The 23355-nt window shown below is 39.1% G+C and overlaps 1 protein-coding gene across 7 annotated transcripts in view; it reads right to left on the bottom strand.

The window, feature by feature from the left end:
- The window catches only part of Vps16B (Vacuolar protein sorting 16B), a 456530-nt gene that overhangs the window by 381272 nt on the left and 51903 nt on the right, over positions 1-23355 (bottom strand). For all 7 annotated transcript variants that reach the window (XM_090375324.1, XM_090375325.1, XM_090375323.1 and 4 more), the window contains one exon: positions 17737-17806. In XM_090375324.1, the coding sequence (XP_090231450.1) occupies positions 17737-17805 (69 nt within the window). In that variant the 5' untranslated portion in view covers position 17806. The remainder of the gene's footprint in view (positions 1-17736; positions 17807-23355) is intronic.

Genomic DNA, 23355 nt, shown 5'->3' with positions numbered 1-23355 from the left:
TTAAGTTTTGCAAATTACAGAGTCTGGAGACTAGGCAACCATTCAAAGCGTTATACACCTCTGATAGAGGTGTATAACGCTTTGAATGGTTTGAGCATGCTCAATGCCAATGGGATTCTTCATCTTGCTCAAAATAATCACCTCAGAGGGCATAAATTCAAATTGAGGAAGGACGGATGTCGGATAAATGTGCGGAAATTTGCCTTTGGCCAGCGGGTGGTTGGTTGGTGGAACCGACTTCCGTCACTTGTTGTTGAAGTTGATAGCCTAAACAAATTTAAGGCTCAACTGGACAGGTATTTCGAACGAACGGAGGGGTGGAATGGGAGAGGTGTGTTTTTTTTTTTTTTTTTGGCTGATGCTGAATAAGCTTGCTTTCTTGCATCATATGCCTCTACTAATGCTAATGCTAAAAGTGTTCTTCGACAAAATGACCTCCTTCCATTTCTTCATCCTCATGAGGAACTTCTTGAAAAATATCGATGATAATGTCATTGATATCTAGAGCACCATCTTCTGTAGTGAGGTTCGAGTCTATATCTTTGTAGCCAGGGTCACTTGTAGTGGAAGTATCGTATATTATCAATAGATGTTGAAGTTCTTGTTCTTCTTGGTGCTCCACATTGCTGTTCACAACTTCAATTTTTGCATTTGAGAAGCCAGACTTTACAAAACAGTTCACGACAGTTTGTTTTCTAATTGCGTTTACTGAAGAGGAAATCCATTGAATCGCATCTAGGATGCTGAGTTTCTTTCCAAAGTCACTCGCACATGTTACATCGTTCATGTTTGCAATGAGATGTCTTAAAACACGTTTTCTGTAGTGAAGTTTAAAATTGTTTATTATCCCTTGATCCAAGGGCTGACACTCTGCCGATGTGTTTGGTGGCAGAAAAACGATTTGAATGTTGGATAATTCAATGTGCGGGTGAGATGCAGCATTATCCAAGAAAAGAATAATTTTTCTGTTTTGACGAATCATGTTTTGGTTAAAGTGACTTATCCATTCGCTCATGATATCTCGTGTCATCCACGCTTTTTTATTAGACTTCCAGTCAACATTCAAAAGATTCAACTTTATGCCCTTGAAACAACGAGGATTTTGTGGTTTTCCCCTAACAAGAGGTTGTTCAAAGTCTCCCAGCATATCTGTACACAATAGTACAGTCAAGCGTTCCTTAGAAATTTTTCTGCCCTGGCACTTTTCGTTTTTTAGACTCATTGTTTTTTCAGGAAGAGCTTTAAAAATTCATTAAAAATTTTAAAACTTCAAAATCACGACATAAATCTTCCAATTTGATGGTCCACTCTGTTGCAACCCCAGTATCAACAGATCCACCTTCAACCACTTAAGGTTTTCCAAGAAATTTTATGCCAAGTTTTGAACTTGTCTAGCTATCCCACAGAAGCTTTTAACTCACTTACTCCCATAGATTTCACAACCTCCAAAGCCTTTTCCCTAATAATAGGCCCATTAATGGGAATTTTTTTAGCACATGCGCAACAAAACCACTCATACGTAACATTGTCAATTTAAGTCCAACAGTTTTCGGGAATGATTTTTGAACCTGATCATTTACGTGTTGCCAAAATTGTGTGAGCAGTTCATTTTTTTCCTTTAGGATGTCGCTTACCTGCGTCTTCCCAATTTTGAATTTTGCAGCGAGATTGCAAACACTATTGTTTTGCCGATCATATGCATTAATGAGTTCGACTTTATCTTTTAAAGTTAAATGTTTACGAGAAAACATTGTGCACTTCACATGACACTGAACAAAACTGAAAACTGAAACTCAAAAGACGAAAGGCCGACAAAATTCCCCCCCCTGCACACACTGAATTCATCAGAAGTCTTACACGTGCCTTAAAATTCTTGAAAAAGGGTTCAAAACCGCGACGTAAACCTTGATAAAATTCAGAGAATCAGAAATAGAAAATAAACACACGATTGAGGCAATACGTGGAAGAAATGTTGCTAGAAAAACGGCCGTGACCTCGCCCGCTGTCTGTTATGGGAAGATCAAATTAAGTGCTAATCTAAACAAAACAGTGCAGATTGCCTGTCCGTGTCTGTTACAGAAAATGTCTGCTAGACAGAAGCTGAAAACACGTTAAAACCAATAGAGGAGAGTTGGGGAATTTGAAAATGTCCGTTGTAGAGAGATGTCCGTTAAAGAGAGGTGTCCATTAGAAGTTTCACTGTACATATAACGACTTTTACAAACGTAACATAATTAATTAATACATAAGTTGATACGGAAGTTATATAAAGAAACTTGAAGATAATACTTGATACTAAAAAAAAAATATATATATAGATATGTGTTACAACTGCGTTGGAATACAAGTTTAGGGTTATAATTTTGTACTAAAATTGAAATCATGACTCAGACCAGAGCAGCAAAGCAAAAAGCTCAAGTTAAATGGAGTGCTGTGGCTCAGGGAAGAACTGAGAGGGGGCAGTTGCCCTCTGAATCACAGCCTTTTAAAATGCACTGCTTGCTTGATGTTTCTGGAGCAATCAGGTACGGGACATGATACTGCCAAGGGGGATGTCTTTGTGTGTGTGTGTGTGTGTGTGTGTGCGTGTGATGTAAGCAGTGTGAGGAAATGAGGCGACAACTCAGCGTTTTTATGGGCCTATATGAGAGCTTGAAGGATAGGGTGGATGCCCTCGAAGGATCTAAATTGAGAGGCCCATCAAGCTCTCAGCTGCCCACATCAATGCCAGAGCTTGCAATTGATCATCACGCAGCACAGCGGCAACCCCCAAGGCAGAATGCACTGGTTCCACAGGAACTAACAGTTGTTGGTGACTATTGTCAGGGAAACGGGGATCATGCTATGCAAAAAGGATAGGTGGAACAGGACCAGGGTATGTCTTCAAGGGACAAAGGTTGATGACGTAGAGCAGATATCTCCTTTTAAGGGCATAAAAGGTGATATTGTTGTACATGTTTGCAATGATATTAAAATGATATTAAATTATATTAAAACTAATGATATTAAAAGTAGGAGACCGGCAAAATTACTTAACAAGTACAGGTCACTGTTGAAAAAAAGCCATGAATTAGGGTTGAATTTGAAAGTGTCTGCAATTCTGCCCAGACATGATAGGAGGGAGTATATGATGAGCGCCCTGTCGATCAATTCGGCCCTGGAAAGATTGTGCAAGGCTCAAGGGGTAGAATTTTTTTTCAGCCTGGTCTGTACTTGTTAAGAGGAGAGACTGCTTCTACAGGGATGGGATACACTTAAATAGAAAGGGTGCAAGAATGTTTGCTTGTTGTTGTTGTTGTTATGGGCGTTTAATGGCGCATAAGCTACTATGGCTATAATGCGCCTATTCAATTTTTATATAGGGAAATCAAAAAATTTTTATAAAATCAGAAAAGATTAAAAAGTCCAATCTGCTTCAGAAAGTTGAAAAATTCGAAAATATTTGCCTTGTCACCAATGAGATTCTCTAAAGTTATTGGTTTATTAAGATTTACCAGTGATAGCAGGGTTGATGCTCTGTCTTGTCTATAGTAGGGGCAGTCAATGAGTATGTGTTTAACAGTCAGATTTATATAGCAATGTGGACACTGTGGTGGATCGTCTCCTCTAAGTAAATAAAGATGGGTTAGATGGGTATGACCTATTCTTGCCCTTGATAGGACTACTTCTTCTCGTCTTGATGTATGGATACTGGAGCACCAATTTTTTGGATCGTGTTTAAATTGAAAGAATTTATTATTTGTTTGAGAGTGCCAGATTGTTGTCCATTCTGACAAGCATGCAGCTTGAATAGCTACTGCAAAGTCTGATGGCGGAACAGGGATATTAGTTAAGTCTAAGCTAGTTGGATTTTTTGCGGCTTTGTCAGCCAGTTCATTGCCCAAAATACCAGAATGTGCTGGAATCCAACAGAAGATGACCTGTTGATGGCGTTCTTCAATTTTTAGTAATATGTTTCGTATTTCTTCTATAACGGGGTGAACTTTATCTGAGAAATTACATAAAGCCATGATTGAACTAAGCGAATCGGTGTAAATAACTGATTTTAAAGATCGATCAGCACAGAGATTTTGTAAGGCCAGTTTAATTGCATATATTTCAGCTGAAAAGATACTGAATTCAGATGGAAGGGACACTGAAATAACGGTATTCGGGAACACTGCAGCTGCTCCAACGTTTGAATTTGATTTAGAGCCATCTGTATAAATTGGGGAAAAATCACTATATCTTTGAGTGTGAACTGCATGAAGTTGTATGATATTAGATGCTTGTAAAATGTCTTTTCCCCATTGGCAGAGATAAGTGTCACAAGTCACCAGAGCAAGAGAAGCCCATGGTGGTTGGCAGCAGGTTGCTACCTGTTGTACGGAATGAACGGAAAGATTCCAAACTTCCATCAGTTCAAGGAGACGAAGACCAGCTGGTTTTACTATGCTAGGTTTATTTCTGAAGAGGTTTTCTAGTGGTGGATTGAACAAGTATGACTGAATCGGGTGCACAGCTTTGTATCTTAACGGCATACTTTAGTAACAGTGTTTTTCTACGTAACGATAATGGGGGCTCATGAGCATCAATATAGAGACTATGTTTGGGCGACGTTCTAAAAGCACCAAGTGCAATCCTCAAAGCACTGTGTTGAATGGGATCAAGCCAGCGTAATGCGCTCATTCTGGCAGAATCATAGATGGGAGCTCCATAATCAAGGCGGGATCTGATTAATGACCTGTATAGCCGAAGCAGAGAAGTACGATCTGCACCCCATGTTTGGGCGGATAAAGCTTTGAGAATGTTTAACTTTTTTAGACAGGAAGTACGTACATTTTTAATATGGTCTATAAAATTTAACTTGTTGTCAAGGATTAATCCTAGAAATCTGATATTATTAGTGACCGGGATGGAGACATTAGAAATTTGAAGTTCAGGATCTGGATGAAGTTTGCGCTGCCTACAAAAATGAATTGCAACTGTTTTCTGCTGCGAGAGCCGATAGCCATTGATGCTAGCCCACTGTTGTATTTTATTTAGTGATATCTGAAGCTGCCGTTCAATAGATCTCATATTTTGGGAATGGCAGGAGATGGAGAGGTCATCTGCATAAAGGTAAGTCTCGATTGAATTTGGAAGCTGTCTTGTAATAGAATCTATTCTAAGAGCAAACAGAGTGGCACTCAGTACTGATCCTTGTGGAACACCTTCTTCCTGCATGAACGTTGTAGATAGAGCATGTTGGTACTGAACTTGAAACGATCTAGTACATAGGAAGTTTTGAATAAATATAGGAAGGTTGCCCCTCAGACCAAGGGCGTATAGATCACCAAGTATGCCATGCCGCCAGGTGGTGTCAAAAGCCTTCTCTATGTCTATTGAAACCATTACATGATGTTCACGTTTAACGAAGGCATTTCGAATGGCGAATTCAGCCTTGACCATAAGATCTAAGCACGACCTATTTTTACGAAAGCCATATCGACTATGGCTCATTAGATGTTCTGACTCAATGATCCAGACGAGTCTTCTGTGGACAATCTTTTCTAGGATTTTGCTGAGGCAGCTTGAGAGAGATATCGGTCTATAGCTATGGGGGTTGGTTGGATCTTTCCCAGGCTTTAGAAGTGCCAAAACAGTAGAGTGATGCCAGGAAGCTGGAAAAACATTTTCTGAAAATATACGATTGTAAAAAACCAGCAGCAAGCGCAAAGCTTTGTCATCAAGATGTTGTAGCATCACATAATAAATCCCATCTGGCCCTGCAGCACCATTGTGGGCTGTTCTAATAGCATGCAAAAGTTCAGAGTATTGCAGAGGTTTGTTATATGAAAGAAGGCGGGCAGTGTGAAAGTTTATAGAATGCTTTTCTTTGGTGTTTTTAATTTGTTTGAATGATGTAGAAAAGGCTGATGCTGCTGAGATTTCAGCAAACGTACTGCCCAAAGCATTGGCAATATCTAAGGGACTGGATAGATCTTGTCCTTTCCAGGAGAGAATTGGAGAAGGTATAGTAGGAAACTTACCAGATAACTGTCTAATTTTTTTCCATATAGTTTTCTGATCAGTGTTTCTGTTAAAGGTCGATGCAAAACGGGTCCAGGATTCTTTCTTGGCTTGCCTTTGTACAAATCGTGCTTTTGCTCTTAGTTTCTTATAGTTAATGAGATTGGTTGTGGTTGGACATCGCCGAAATAAATTCCAGGCTTTAATTTTTGCTTTCTTTGCTTTTGTACATTCCTCATTCCACCAGTAATTGTAATGCTTGCGACCAGGGGGATTTGATAATGGTATTGTCTCCTTGGCCACTTTTAGAATATGTGACGTGATGTAGTCTGTCACATTATCAATATTCTGGAGCTGGATTTTTTCCTCATCAAGAGAGATTGATATACGAACTTTTGCCCAGTCTGCCCGAACAAATTTCCATTTCCTGCGGGGTTTGTTTGAAGGAGTCTTTGATATTAAAAAATTGCATATGATTGGAAAGTGATCACTGCCCATAGGATCATTTGAAACATGCCACTCTATGCTTGGGACCAGGACTGGAGAACAAATTGAGAGATCTATTGCTGAGGTGTGTCCAGTTGGGAGTTGTATGTGAGTGTGTGCACCAGTATTGAGTATGGTAAGATTTTGTGACTCTAGAAAGCTTTCAATTAGTCGACCCCGTCTATCTAGTTTAGGATCGCCCCATAAGGGGTGGTGCCCGTTAAAATCTCCTAATATACAGAGGGGTGGAGGTATCTGTATGAAGAGATCTTCAAGGTCTTTTAAGGAGTAAGTATGGTTTGGTGGTAGGTAAATTGAGACAATTGTCATTGAAATACAGTGAGTTATATGAACAGCGACAGCTTCTATTTCAGTTTGAAGTGGAATATGTTTAGTTGGGATATTTGAATTTATTAGGATTGCTACACCACCATGGGCAGCATTTGTTCTATTACGATCTCTTCGATAAAGGCAATAATTCTTTATCGAAGGAGAAATTTGTAAGGTTAGGTAAGTTTCCTGAAGACAAAGAGCAATTGGAGAATACCGGTTAATTAAAGCATTGATGTCATCTGTGTTGCAACGAAAACCTCTGCAGTTCCATTGTAAAACACAGGCCATTATTTATGTTTAGTTGATGGAGCTGTATCTGACTGCCTTTTGAGGGTGACTGGCTTATTTCGTTCCAATTTTGATTTGTCTTTTTTGAAAACTGGTCGACCAGTATCCATTTCTTCTTCAGCGTAGATTTCTAAAATTGGTTCTTCGTGTATAGTTGTCCCATCTGTATCCATGATTAAGTCCTGGGTATTTTTCTTTGATTTTGGGTTTGTAATATCGGATGTATTAGCACATATCTGAGGAGGAGATGCAGCTGGTATTGTCAGTGGAGTGTTATTTGCCTGGTCTGAGAGTTTGGGTTGTTGTTTATGCACAACATTGGTTGTTGCTCAGAGAGGACAGTTCTAGCCCAATCAGAAATTGACTTTGTAATGGGAACTGTGACATCTGTTTGAGTGGAGACTGTTTGGAATTTTTTTACTACATTAGCATAGGTACTATTTTTGTTTATAATAGGTGAAACTAGTTTTCTTGCTTCTTGGTAGCTGACGTTGTTTTCGATCTTGTATCGTACTATTTTTTTTTCAGTTTTCCATTTTTCACAAATTTTGGAATATGCCGGGTGGTCACCTTTGCAGTTCGCGCACGTCATTTTTGCAGCAGAACACTCACTCTGATTGTGATCTGAGGACCCGCAATTTGGGCAGACAAAAACTCCCCTGCATACAGTTTGTGAATGGCCAAATTTTTGGCACTTAAAGCACCGGACTGGGTTCGGGATGTAAGGTCTTACCTGACACCTAAGGTAGCCAGCTTTTATAGTGGTAGGCAGGTTCGGTGTTTTAAATGTGAGTATCACTGTCCGAGTAGGGACAGACTCTCCATCTTTTTTGATGACGATTCTTTTTGCGTGTGTCACATTTTGATCTTGTAGTTCCTGGACAAGCTCATCCTCTGATACGTGTAAAAGATCCCACTCTGATATTACCCCTTTAGAGGAGTTTAAGGTGGCATGTGGGGTAACCTTCGTGGGAATTCCACCAAAGGTAGATACTTTTAACAGTCTCTCAGCGTGTCTACGTTCGGTCATTTCAATTAATAAATCTCCAGATCTCAGTCGCCTAACCATTTTTGGAGGGCCAGCCACATTTTCAAGACATTTTTGTATCAAAAATGGGGAAAGCTTACTCAATGGTTGGTCTGTGGAGGAGTTAGAATTAAAAAGAGAGGTACGGTATTATCCGTTCCTTCTTTTTTTTGCCGTTTAGCATAAGATGTTGTGTCATCATGATCTCGATCATGTCTATCTAGGTCTGGATCAAAAGATCCATAAGTGGACTGTTTAATTTTGTCCATGTTTGCTCCTTTTTGTCCTGGGAGGGTGACTTTCTTCTCCCAGATTTCCAGCCCCGCCACGTGGAGGCAGGACCGGTGCCACCAGTGACCAAGCGATAAAGGAAGGTTAGTAGTTAGTGTGTTAATAAGTAATCCTATGTACAAGAAGAAAGGTGTCTTTCCTTTCTGTTAGGTACGCTAAATTCTTTACTTTAGAACAGCAGAATTAAATAACTGTGAGAAACGAAGGATACTACTATAATTATCAGCCGCTCTTTGAGAAAATCGCTTTAATATCACTTAGAAATCGCTATAGTCACTCGCTTGGCACTCGGGGCCAAGAATGTTTGCTGATGCTATCAAGGCAGTGTTAGGTGGGTCGGAAAACTGCTAGATTGGGGGGATACAAGGACTAATAGATTAACAGTAGACACTGGTAGAGGTGAAAGTGATTCTTGCACTGCTTCTACTGGAATGAGCCGCAGCCTGGAAAATAAGATGCAGGGTATTTCAGAGACTGCTGGGAGTCTGCAGTACAAGTAAACACATGGGTTGTGTTAGAGTAGCTAAGAATAGGAACAGGTGCATGTATACTTGAATGTACACCAATGTTAGGAGTTTGGTAAAGAAGTTTGATGAATTTGAGGTATTGCTCAAAACATCAAAGGCAGATATTGTTGGGATATCAGAGACGTGGAATCACACAGATATAAGGAATGCAGAACTAGAATTTGGGGAGTACAATGTGTACAGGAAGGACAGACAGGATAAGAAGGGAGGAGCGGTTATGCTATTAGTTAAGAAACACAAAACCCAAGGAAGTGAAGCCAGTCGAGATCACTGAACAGTGCAGTGTTGAGTCAGTTTGGTGTGACATAAGCATTGGGAGATTAAAAATTGAGAGCAGGAGTGTGTTATAGACCTAATGACTCTGATGAGTATAATAAAAAAACTGTACAGGGAAATAGAGTAGGCCAATAAATCAGAGCATGTTAATTTCCCAGATATTGACTGGAATTTGTGGGGTGGTCACTCACACACTAGCAAGGCTTTTCTGGATTTATTGGATGATTGTTTTCTACATCAGCATGTTCAGGAGGCAACTAGAGGGAGTAATACTCTTGATCTGATCATCAGTAGTGATTCTTCATGCATTAAGAATCTGCAGATGAAGGAACCACTAGGTGACAGTGATCACAGTGTGCCGAAGTGGGATTTACTCAAAGAAGTAACTACCATCAGGGGTAAAGGGAAGGATTTTTTCTTTCGTAAAGGCGACTACGGTGGTCTGAGACAGTATTTAAATTCTATATGGTGGGACCAACTGATGATGTTACCAACAAATTCAAATGGGAAGCTTTCAAAGAATTTATCTTGGAAGCTACTAGGCTTTACATACCAACTAAGAAATATTGTATTAGCATTAGCATTAGCAGAGGCATTTGATGCAAGAAAGCAAGCTTATGCAGCATCAGCCAAAAAAAAAAAAAAAAAAAAACCACTTCCACTTCACCCCTCTGTTCGTTCAAAATACCTGTCCAGCTGAGCCTTAAACTTATTTAGGCTATCAACCTCCACCACAAGGGATGGAAGTCTGTTCCACCAACCAACCACTCGCTGGCTAAAGGCAAATTTCCGCACGTCTATCCTACATCTGTCTTTCCTCAATTTGAATTTATGCCCTCTCAGGTGATTATTCTGAGCTAGAGGAAGAATCCCATCAGCATTGAGCATGCTTAAACCATTCAAGGCTTTATACACCTCTATCAGATCACCTCGCTGGTGCCTAGTCTCCAGACACTGTAATTTGTAAAACTTAAGCCTTTCTTCGTAAGAGCACCCCTTTGTTCCATTCACTAATCTTGTTGCCCTTCTCTGTACTCGTTCCAGCAGCTCTACATCCTTCTTGAAATGAGGCCTCCAGACCTGTATACAGTACTCTAGGTGTGGCCTGACCATCGCCTTATAGAATGGAATAATCACCTCCTTATCCCTGCTGGAAAAATTCCTGTATATCATTGACAATACTCCATGAGCTACTCTTGCAGCCCGTCTGCACTGCTCAGGGAACTTCATATCTGCCTGCACAACCACCCCCAAGTCCCTTTCATTCTCTACCACTGTCAGTGTTGTACCATAGAGTTGATACGTTGCTCTGGGGTTGCTGTTTCCCATGTGTAGTACTTTACATTTGTCAATGTTAAACTTCATTTGCCACCTCTCAGCCCATCTGCTCAACCTTTCCAGATCCTGTTGCAGAAGCATAGTGTCAGTAGTGTCCTTGACAACCCTGCCAACCTTTGTATCGTCTGCAAACTTGGACATTAATCCCGATATACCATCATCAATATCATTTATAAATACAGAAAACAATAATGGACCCAACACTGAGCCCTGAGGGACTCCACTAATAACATCAGTCCACGATGAGCAGTGTCCATTGATTACCACTCTCTGTCTTCTCCCCCTCAACCACCCCTTTATCCATAGCAGCAATTGGCCTCCAATGTCACACTGCTCCAATTTGTGTAGCAGTCTTCCATGTGCAACAGTATCAAAAGCCTTTCTAAGATCCAAGTATATAATATCAAAGTTATTCCCTGCATCCAGTTCTTTTGTGACTGCATCATAGTATCCAATCAAGTTGGTCAGGCAAGACTTCCCCTTAACAAAACCATGCTGTGTCTGAGCTATAACTGAAGTCTTGTCTAAATGATCCTGCAGTGCGTCTTTAACCAGTGCCTCCATTAATTTTCCTGGAACAGAAGTCAAGCTCACAGGTCTATAATTACTTGTGTCAGCCTTTGATCCTCCTTTGTGAATTGGGGTCACATTTGCACATTTCCAGTCTATGGGTACCTCCCCTGAGTCCAAGGAAGCTCTCATAATTATGGCTAAGGGTTTGCTTACTTCCTTTGCTGCCTCCTTTAATATAACTGGATAGATCCCATCCACCCCGGGTGCCTTTCTTGTGTTTATCTTCAACAGTTTCTCCTCCACTTTACTCCCAGTTATTTCAAGATTCTGTAACTTACTGCTAGAGTTGAATACACCTCTGGCATTCCCCTCGCTGAATAACTCCTCATGTGTGAATGTCGATGCAAAATATTCATTTAGTTTGTTAGCCACCTGAGCAGGATCATCAACACTTGACCCATCAATATCAAGTGGACCAATCTGATTCATCCCTTTCCTTCTAGAGTTTACATAAGTAAAGAACTCTTTGCTGTTTTTCTTTGCATCCCTTGCCAAGGATTTCTCGTAATCTGCCTTTGCCTGCCTAACCTCCTTTGTAACTTGGTTGCATATCAACTTGTATCTATCATAGGCTTCTGTGTCATGTGTTAATTTGTAAGTATCCCATGCATTTTTCTTCTCTGCCATATGCCTCATTAGTTCATCTGACATCCATTTTGGCCTAAACCTTGAACAATATTTCTTAGTTGGTATGTAAAGCCTAGTAGCTTCCAAGATAAGTTCTTTGAATGCTTCCCATTTTGAATTTGCTGTTGGTAACATCATCAGTTGGTCCCACTGTATAGAATTTAAATACTGTCTCAGTCCATCGTAGTCGCCTTTACGGAAGCAATAACCCTTCCCTTTACCCCTAATGGTAGTTATCTCTTTGAGTAAATCCCACTTCAGCACACTGTGATCACTGCCACCTAGTGGTTCGTTTATCTGCAGATTCTTAATGCATGAAGAATCACTGCTGATAATCAAATCAAGAGTATTACTCCCTCTAGTTGCCTCCCGAACATGCTGATGTAGAAAACAATCATCCAATAAATCCACAAAAGCCCTGCTAGTGTGTGAGTATCCAGCCCCCAAATTCCAGTCAATATCTGGGAAATTAAAATCTCCCATTATAAGACACTCTGATTTACTGGCCCACTCTATTTCCCTGTACAGTTCCTTATTATACTCATCAGAGTCATTAGGCCTATAGCACACTCCTACTCTCAATTTTGATCTCCCAATGCTTATGTCACACCAAACTGACTCCACACTGCACTGTCCAGCGATGTCGACTGGCTTCACTTCCTTGGTTTTTATGTGTTTCTTAACTAATAGCATAACACCTCCCCCCTTCCTATCCTGTCTATCCTTTCTGTAGACGTTGTACTCCCCAAATTGCAGTTCCGCATCCCTTATATCTGTGTGACACCACGTCTCTGATATCCCAACAATATCTGCCTTCGATGTTTTGAGCAATACCTCAAATTCATCAAATTTATTTACTAAACTCCTAGCATTGGTGTACACGCAAGTATACCTGCACCTGTTTCTATTCTTAGCTACCCTAACACAACCCATGTGTTTACTTGTACCACAATGGCTCCCAGCAGTCTCTGAAATACCATGCATCTTGTTTTTCAGGCTTCTGCTCATTCTAATAGAAGCAGTGCAAGAATCTCTTTCACCTCTGCCAGTGGCTACTGTCAATCTATTGGTCTTTGTCTCCCCCCAAGCTAGCAGTTTTCCGACCCACCTAACACTGCCTCGATAGCATCAGCAAATATTCTTGCACCCTTTCTATTTAAGTGTATCCCATCCCTGTAGAAGCAATCTCTCCTGTTAACAAGTACGGTCCAGGCTGAAAAAAATTCTACCCTTTGAGCCTTGCACAATCTTTCCAGGGCCGAATTGATCGACAAGGCTCTCATCATATACTCCCTCCTATCGTGTCTGGGCAGAATTGCAGACACTTTCAAATTCAACCCTAATTCTCGGCTTTTGTTCAACAGTGACCTGTACTTGTTAAGTAATTCTGCCGGTCTCCTACTCTTAATATTATTAGTGCCAACGTGTACAACTATATCACCTTTTGTGCCCTTAAAAGATGATATTCGCTCTACAACGTCATCAACCTTTGCCCCTGGCAGACATACCCTGGTCCTGTTCCACCTATCTTTTTTACAAAGCATGTTCCCCGTTTCCCTGACAATAGAGTCACCAACAACTACTAGTTCCTTCGGGACCAGCGCATTCTGCCTTGGGGGTTGTCTCTGTGTCACGCGATGCCCAAGTGCAAGCTCTGGCGTTGATGTGGGCAGCTGAGAGCTTGATGGGCCCCTCAATTTAGTTTCTTCGAGGGCATCCACCCTGTCCTTCAAGCTCTCATATAGGCCCAAAAGAACGCCGAGTTGTTGCCTGATATCGTTACACTCCTTGCATCGCGCACACACAAAGACATCCCCCTTGGCAGTATCAAGTCCCGTACCCGATTGCTCTGCAAACATCAAGCAAACAGTGCATTTTATAAGGCTGTAAGTCAGAGGACAACTGCCCCCCTCAGTTCTGCTCTGAGCCACAGCACTTCCATTAGCTTGAGCCTTTTGCTTTGCTGCTCTGGTCTGAGTCATGATTCTATTAATTTATTAATTAATTATGTTATGTTATTAATTATATTACGTTTGTAATCTAAGTCGTTATATGTATTTATTTAAACGTACAATTTAACTGCTAACGAAGTTCAACTAACGCTATCTAGTACGGTATATAACCTACGGTATATCTAGTACGGTATCACAATGGCGGGAAAGTTAATAACGGTAGCGGTAGTTACGAACACGTGGAAACCCTTACCGATACTTTTACAAGGCCGAGTAAAGAATAAATACACCAAATTAATCAAAAAATCACAAAATAATGTTATACTACTAAATTTAAATCAAAAGTTTTAGAAAAACAATAATTTCAAATCAATAAATAAGAAAAATCCACTTAGCGGCTTGGAACACGACCGTCACTAGTAGCCTCGTCAGCAGACCCACAAGGTTGTTCAAGGTTTAAGCCAAATGGATGTCAGATGAACTAATGAGACATATGGCAGAGGAAAAAAATGCATGGGATACATATAAATTAATGGGTAACACGGAAGATATACGCTGGTCTGTAATGATAGATATAACCTGGTCTGTAACCAAGTGATATAGGAGATTAGGCAGGCAAAGGCAGATTATGAGAAATCCTTGACAAAGGATGCAAAGAAAAACAAAGAGTTCTTTACCTATGTAAACTCTAGAAGGAAAGGGATGAATCAGATTGGTTTACTGGATATTGATGGTTAAACTGTTGATGATCCTGCTCAGGTGGCTAACAACTATATGAATATTTTGCATCTACAATCACCCATGAGGAGTTATTCAGGGAGGGGAATGCCAGAGGTGAAGTAAACTCTGGCAGTGAGCTAGATGATTTTGTAATAAATGAGAGGAAAGTGGAGGAGAAATTGTTGAGGATAAACATAAAAAAGGCACCTGGGGTGGACGGGATATTAAATTATATTAAAGGAGGCAGCAAAGGAAGTAAGCAAACCCTTAGCCATAATTATGAGAGCTTCTTTGGACTCAGGGTAGATACCCATGGACTGGAGGTGTGCAAATGTGGCCACAATTCACAAATGAGGATCAAAAGGCAACAAGTAATTATAGACCTCTTAGTTTAACCTCTGTTCCAGGGAAATTAATGGAGGCACTAGTTAAAGCACTGCAGGATCATCTAGACAAGACTTCAGTTATAGCTCGGACACAGCATGGTTTTGTTAAGAGAAAGTCTTGCCTGACCAATTTGATTGGATAACTATGATGTGGTCACAAAGGAATAACTTTGATATTATATATTTGGATCTTAGAAAGGCTTTTGATACTGTTGCACATGGAAGATTGCCGAACAAATTGGGGCAGTGTGGCATTGGAGGCAAATTGCTGCTATGGATAAAGGGATAGCTGAATGTGAGAAGACAGAGTGGTAATAAATGGACACTGCTCGTGGACTAATGTTATTAGTGGAGTCCCTCGGGGTTCAGTGTTGGTCCATTGTTGTTTTCTGTATTTATTAATGATGGTATATCAGGCTTAATGTCCAAGTTTGCAGACGATACGAAGGTTGGCAGGGTTGTTAAGGACAATAACGACAGTACGCTGCTGCAACAGGATCTAGAAAAGTTGAGCAGATAGGCTGAGAGGTGGCAAATGAAGTTTAATATTGACAAATGGAAAGTACTACATATGAGAAGCAGTAACCCCAGAGTGACATATCAACTGTGGTACTACACTGACAGTGGTAGAGAATGAAAAGGACCTGGGGGCAATTGTGCAGGCAGATATGAAGTTTTCTGAGAAGTGTAGACAGTCTGCTTGAGTAGCTCAGTGTCTTGTCAAAGATATACAGGAATTTTTCAAGCAGGGATAAGGAGGTGATTATCCCGTTTTATAAGGCAATGGTGAGGCCACACCTTTAGTACTGTATACAGGTAGGCCTCATTTTAAGAAGGATGTAGAACTGATGGAACAAGTACAGAGAACGGCAACAAGGTTAGTGAATGGAACAAAGGGTTGCTCTTACGAAGAAAGGCTTAAAATTCACAAATTACAGTGTCTTTAGACTAGGCACCTGCGAGGTTATCTGATTGATGTGTATAAAGCCTTGAATTGTTTGAGCATGCTCAATGCTGATGGGATTCTTTCTCTTGCTCAGAATAATCACCTGAGAGGGCATAAATTCAAATTGAGGAAAGACAGATGCAGGATAGATGTGCAGAAGTTTGCCTTTAGCCATTGGGTAGTTGGTTGGTGGAACAGACTTCCATCCTTTGTTGTGGAAGTTGACAGCCTAAATAAATTTAATGCTGAGCTGGACAGGTATTTGGAACAAATGGAGGGGTGAAATGGGTGTGTTTTTTTTTTTTGCTGATGCTGCATAAGTTTGCTTTCCTGCATCATATGCCTCTACTATTGCTAATGCTAACATCACAGACCATTTCAACCTGCCAAGTAGCTGTATCTTTCAGGACGACTGTGCTCCTTCTCATTGGGCAAAAAGTGCAAGTAGGCACTTCTGTAGTTACTTTAACTTCATTTCTGCATTAGAGGTTTGACAGTAATGTGTTTACATTTGTTACAGGTGAAAAATTGCTCGGAAAAAGGGTCTATTCCAACTCTTAGCTGGCAAGAAAAAAAAAGCCCTGGACCTGAATTCTATAGAGAACTGTTGTCCTCGTGTGGAATCTGCAGTTGCCAGAAAGACCATTCGTGAACTTCAGAAGCCATAATTCATGTTTGGAACCACGAACTATCAGTTGATTATCTTCAGAAATTGATCTTGTCAATACTTCGGTGTGCTGCTCATCAGGGCCAGAGGCTGTTCAACTAAATATTAGTTTGCACCTGGTGAATTTTTCATTTTTTTTCCATTTAAAATGATAAACTGAAGCAAATTGAGGGCTTCTGATAACATTTGAATGGGTTCAAGCACGCTGAATTCTGATGGGATCCTTCCACTTGTTCAGATTACGAACCTAAGGGGGCATAAATTCAAATTACAAATGGACAGATGTAGAATAGATGTGCGGAAATTTGCCTTTAGCCAGCGGGTGGTTAATTGCTGGAACAAACTTCCATCTGTCGTTGTGGAAGTTGATGGGTTGAATAAATTTAAGGAGGAACTGGACAGGCATTTGGAGGGAATTGTGTGATTTTTTTTTTTTTTTTGGCTGATGCTGCATAAGCTCATACATTTGCTTTCTTGCATCACATGCCACCACCACTACTACTACTACTTCAGCCATAATTGTCATGTTTGCCAAAACTGTTGTATAAAGGTTGCAAATCCTCATTTTGGAATATTGTGTAAGCAGCTGTCAAATATTACTTAGCTTTGCCTGAACTACTAATAAATATCTTTTGTTTATTTTCTATTTGTGATGCTAGTCATTAATGTAACATACCATCGCAAAAAAGGGTTAGAAATGTGAAATTCCTAGGTGATGCATTTTCTTTGAACACCAGCGTATATATCCATCTGTTTTGGCTTTTATTAACCCTAATGCAATCCATGCAATTTTTCACTAAGACTTATTCCCCAGAAGTCCTTGTAATCTCCAACACCTCACTTTTTAGGATGCTGTTTTTATTCCAACAGAAACAGTATAAAAATAACTTTCACCTCTACTTCCAGCTGCTTTAATCTATTAGGATGTCTATACCTTCTCCCCACCCAGGTTAGCAGTATTTCAACCCACCTAACACTGCCTCAATATCATCAGCAAATATTCTTGAATCCTTTCTATTTAAGTGTCAAATACTTGCAAAAAGTTAACAAGCACAGACCACACTGATGAAAATCCTATCTGATGAACAGTCTCTCCAGAGTCAAATTGACTGACAAGGCTCTCATTGTGTACTATAATCACTATAGGTTCTAATACCTCGTGTTTAAGGTTTTCAAAAAAAAAAAAAAAAAACACTAAACTGCACTTAAGCCTTTGAAATCACACTATCTTGAAAATTAAAATAATATTAAAAGCAAAGAATATTTTAATAGCATGAGCCACCTAAAGTAAAATAGCCTTTGTTTTACCTGCTCATCATCATCAAAGTTATATCCTTTCTGTTCTGATTCATGCCAATATGCATCATCTGTTGCCATGCTGAAATAGAATAAAAAATATATTTAGTGCTCTATCATTTTTTATGTACTATAATTTTATACTGTAATAATAATATTAGTAATGGCAAAATAATACAAGGAAGCAAGCATATATAGTATCAGCTATATATATATATACAGCAATACCCAGCATAGCACTGATAATTGGTACCAAAATTGTTCTGTGAAACCATGCTGATTGAGGTATAATTATAATGGGTTTAATTGAATGCATTCCAGAGAAACAGTCTATAAACAAATTATAATAAATCTATGAACAATTTGCATTTGATAGCCAATTAAAAGGATTTGAAATAAAAAATATCACAAAAATTTTATTAATGAAAAGGTAACATGAGAAAAAAAAGCTTTGTTTATTTTAGTATTTCAATAATGAAGTGTGGTGAAGTCATCTCTTCTTTTTCTCGGCATACAAGTCTCTGTAGCATCGAATCCCATCTTGTAAAATTTTACATATCTTGACGGTCATCATTTGGATCTCCATTCATAATCGCCTTGCAGGCCATGCCAACCCTCCTGAAAAACTTCCTCCAATTCTTCTGTTTAAAATTCTTCTGATGCCACTTCATTGTTATCCACTTCAGAATTTTCTTCTTCTTCATATACAGTTTGCTCATCAATTTCGATGATAGTTGCATCATCTAAGTCATCTGCATGTGAATCAATGCAGTCATGTACATGGGGTTCGAAACTTTGGACACTGCCAAAGTCTTTTCCGATCTTATTATTAGCCACATAGGCTTTCTTGCACTGAGGCTTATGCTGCACCAGCCAAAAAAAATTTTTGAGTTACCCTGAGTGAGAAAGAGAGAGTCAGAAGTGAAAGGGAATCACCAAGGAAAAGAAGAATCATGATATCCAGTTCAGGACCCTGGGTGGGCCAAGCTCATACTCACCACATGTGAGCCCCCTGGGGCTCACAATGTCTTCAGCAATTGTCCGAACTTGCGATTCAAAACCAGTGAAATCATTTGCCAAATGGGGCAAAACGTGCTGCCAAACAGAACGCATGTCATTGGCAGTGATTTCTAGACAAGATGCAGATATATTTTCGATCGCATTCCTGATATAATTTTTCCAAAAAGGTTTGTAAAGATGATGATCCTACTCCTGTTAAAACTTCAATCGCTTGGGAAAAAGTTTGCCACATAATACGCCTTGATCCATGGGTTGTAAGAGAGACGTTGTGTTAGGTGGAAGAAAGCATATTTTTATATTTTCATTGGGATCAGAAATTTCAGGTGGATGGCCTGGTGCATTGTCTAAAAGCAACAAAATTTTGAACTCCACCCCTTCATCTTTGCATTAACTTTCAACCGTCGGACAAAAATAATTTGTGAACCACTGAACGTAAATATTGAACATAACATCAATTCTCTTGTTTTTTTTTTTTTTTTTTTTTTTGGTAGTTGTTGGCGCATCGGCTTCTGTGGCCATAATGCACCTCTCAAGATTTTTGCAGTACAGTCAGTCCTCGTATAACACGTGTTTACATTACACGAATTCGATCATACACGATTTATAAATAGGGGAACGATATCTTATATAACACGAACCGAATTCGCTTATGCATGATTCGCCTTTGTGTTTACAAGAAATAGCAGTCGAACACAGAATCACCCCAACCAAATGCAACACGATAGGAATGAAGAGAAGATTCTGAAAATGTATTTATGTTTCTTATATCAGTGAAGGGGAAACACATTTCACCATAATAACGTAAAAACCCACACAATTCCAGCTATCAGTATAATCGCAAATGCAATTAGATCGAGTTTACTACCAGTTTATAACAGATTCCACTAGCAGAAACGCAACTAGAAATTGTTTTTATTGTTTTATGGTAGTAACCCCTAGAAATGTGCTTTAGTAAAATGTGAGGTGTTAATAGTGTATCTCTGCCTTTACGGTGTTGTTTATTCAGTTGCTACACACGCGCAGCTTTATGTGTATCGAGCATGCCTCCTCATTTTGTAATTGTGCTTTATTCCCTAAAAATGAGTAAAATACTTAAAAGGTGTGAAAAGGAAGCATCCTGGTGAAGACACTACAGATTCTGAGAGACAAAGAAAAGCAATATCGATAAACAGAGGCGGACTGGATCAAAAATTCTTACCCGGGAAAATTTATAGTGGCCTCATACTAGCGTTTATGGCCAAAATCACACTGGCCTCCGGCCAACTGGGGTTTCCCCGGCAAGGCTTATGGCCAGTCCGCCTCTGTCGATAGAGAAAAAATATGAAATTGTGAAACGCTTTGAGCGAAATGAAAGACCATGTGATATTGCACGTGCTACAGAGAATTACAAAGAATGCAGAGAAAATAAAAACAAATTACATAGCAGGAACAACTCAAAGTGTAATTAAAATCCATTAGATTAAGACACAAAGAATTGGAAGAGATGGAACGGCTGTCATCTGTTTGGATAGAAAATCAAATAAAAAACAAGTTTGCTTACGATAGAAGCAAAAGCATTAGCAATACATGTATTTTATTACGTAATAATCGTAATAAAATACATAAGTATTTTATTATACGTAAGTATAATAAAATATAAAGCATAATAAAAAATACATAAGTATTTTATTACGATTATTTATTGGTGTTTGGTAATGTTTTGGTTACAAATGTGTGTTCAATCTTGGGTGGTCGGCACCTAATCCTATATTTCCCATAGGGCCTGTTGTTCATATTGCACGAGGGTTTCTAGGAACACAACTATTGTGCTATACGAGGACTGACTGTACTTTGATCCAAGCCCGAGGCAGGATTCAAACCCACGACCATTGGGTTGCCAGGAAGCCACTTTACCCACCCGGCTAGCCTGGTCGGCTTCAATTCTCTTGTAATCCATGCTTTCTTATTGGATCGCCAAATTATGGGAAATGTGCTTTTAACGAAACCCTTTAGAGCTCTTCGGTTTTCTGCTATGAACACGAGAAGAGGCTTCAATTTAAAATCCCAGATGAGTTTTCACCCAACAAAAGTGTTAAATGATCTTTTGATGCTTTATATCCAGGTTGGGCCTTTTCATTTTCAGCTAAAGTTCATGAGGGCAATTTTTTCCAGAACAGTCCAGTTTCGTCAACGATGAAACTTTGTTCGTCCTTGTAGCCATCTTCCTCAATGATGTCTTTCAGTTCACTGGGAAATCTTGCAGCAGCAGCGTCTTGGTTTGCGCTTTCACCTGAGATATGAACATGTGAAGCTCAACACAAATTTTAAATCAGAAAAACCAACCACAACTGGCTGTAAATATTTCTTTAGTCTCCTCCTCTTCATTTACTTCTTTTTCCTTCAGTGTTATAAAGACTCATGGCTTTCGCTTGAATGATGTTTTGACTCAATGGAATTCTCTTTTGATTACAATCTTCTATCCACATTAATAAAAGACGTTCCATATTAATCAATAGCGAATTTCTTTGCTTAGTTATCACTTCCATCAGGTAAGATGCCATAGAAATTCCCTGCTCTTTATACTGATCCTTCTTTCGAATAATCGTTCACACTGGTGCTTCATTCATTACATTTTCCCATGCAATTTTAGCATACGATGCACCATCTTCATGGCACTTGATAATATCAAGTTTTTTTTCTAATGTAAGCCATTTATGTTTAGTAGCTCCCACTTTCATTACTTTTCCTTTTTTGACTCATCATTTCTTATTTAAAGGGGTAAAAAATAAATTGTGAAATGAAAAGCTATCACTTTGTCTCGTTAGGATGGAGCACTGAACACTGTTGCGCGACTGCCTGAGGAGAGCTAATGGCATATGTACATGTGAGCCAATAGAGTTGGCATTGCAGCATATGTAGAGTACGTGTCTAGGCTATTATTGTAAATTTTCAACTAAAGTTGACAAATCAAAGTTTATTGCTTCCTCTGAAAACTAATACATTTATTATAAGTTAAGATATAAAAATATAAACAAACAGGGGCCTTTGGGGTGATGGAACATTATACTCATAAAGCAATAAACTTTGACTATTATGGAACCTGATACCAAAGGCCTTTTCACAGACAAACATAACTGAAAACTGTTATAGTGAAACCTGTATACAGTAAACACCCCACTATTTGCGGTTTCGCGATCGCTGATTTAATATAAAATGAAACCTAAAAAAAAGTGACTTTTAAAGCGCCGTGAATATTATCCGCCATAAAAAAACATGGGTGTGGCTAAAATTATCTTTCCCGGTCAAAACAGTGCTCAGTGGGTGGGGGGATAGGGGTGACAAAACCGCAAGCGTGGATATTTTTCGCTAATCCTTGTTCAGTATGTGTTATGCGCTTGTAATGGAAGTTTTCATCGTTTGCTTTTAATTTATATGCTTATAAATTGAATAAATTTATCAATTTATAAATTGACATGCTTACATAAGTGATAAATCTACCGTTTTGCAGTGTAAAACAGACTTTTTGAGTGTGTTAACAGACGAAAGTGACTTTATTGTGGACAAGTTCTTTCTAACCCGTACAAAAATATGGCTACGAATAACAAGAGAAATGCGAAAATATCAAAGGGGATGACATTAGCAAATAAAATTGAGTTATTAGACAAAATTTCTTATGGTGAAAGTGTCTCCTCAGTGGCAAAACATTATAAAATCAATGAGTCAACGGTACGATCAATCAAAACATCGGAAGAAAAAATCCGCCATAGTGTCCGTGAAAGCGCTAATTGCTTCAAAAACTTGCTCTGTGACTCGGGATGTTAAATTAGAAAAAATGGAAAAGGCTTTAAATCTGTGAATAGGAGACCGAACTCAAAATAAAATTCCGTTAAGTTCACTCATCATTCGTGAAAAGGCAAAACTCCTTTATCAACACTTTAGCGAAACTGGTGATAGCACTGGCGGGATAAGTTTTTTAGCTAGCAAAGGTGCTGGTTTGAAAGATTTGTTTGAAATTTCTAATAAATATTACATTTAATATTAAATTGTTTCTTATTTTCATTTCGATGCCATATGCTTGCATTTCACTATGTACATAGTCATATTATGAAGGTACATGTAATACATATATAGACAAAATTTTAGACTAGTTTTTCTTATATATTTCATACTTTGGAACGGAACCCCGTTATTACTATGGGAGCCATAACTCAGTATTCGCGACATTTCTCAGGAAATGTAACCCCCGCTATTCCCGCGAATAGCGGGGGTTTACTGCATATATATATATATATATATATATAAAACACAAAATATTACTCTCTGGATGAAGGCCAGAGAGTAATATCTTGTTTTTTTTTCAAACTTTCACACATCCTTTCCCAACTGATATTTATGTTCTCATACGTATCATCCCAGTAAGAAAAAGGATGCCATAAACATTTAGTTATTCAAACCATTTAAAGAATTGAACACTTCAATGGTCTCCTCACAATGCCTAGTTTTCACATATTACTATTTTTGTATTAATTAAGTTTATCTTGGTAGGAGTACCCTTGGTGTCCCTCATCTTGTTGAACTTTTCTGCACCAATTCAAACAAATTTACATCCTTCCTAAAATAGGGCTTCCAAGC

Source organism: Mastigoproctus giganteus, chromosome 6, assembly GCF_048544385.1.
Source record: "Mastigoproctus giganteus isolate SK-2022 chromosome 6, ASM4854438v1, whole genome shotgun sequence".
Lineage (NCBI taxonomy): Eukaryota > Metazoa > Arthropoda > Arachnida > Uropygi > Thelyphonidae > Mastigoproctus > Mastigoproctus giganteus.
Note: the sequence above shows the minus strand (reverse complement) of the source record. Positions and strands in the feature narration are given on the sequence as shown.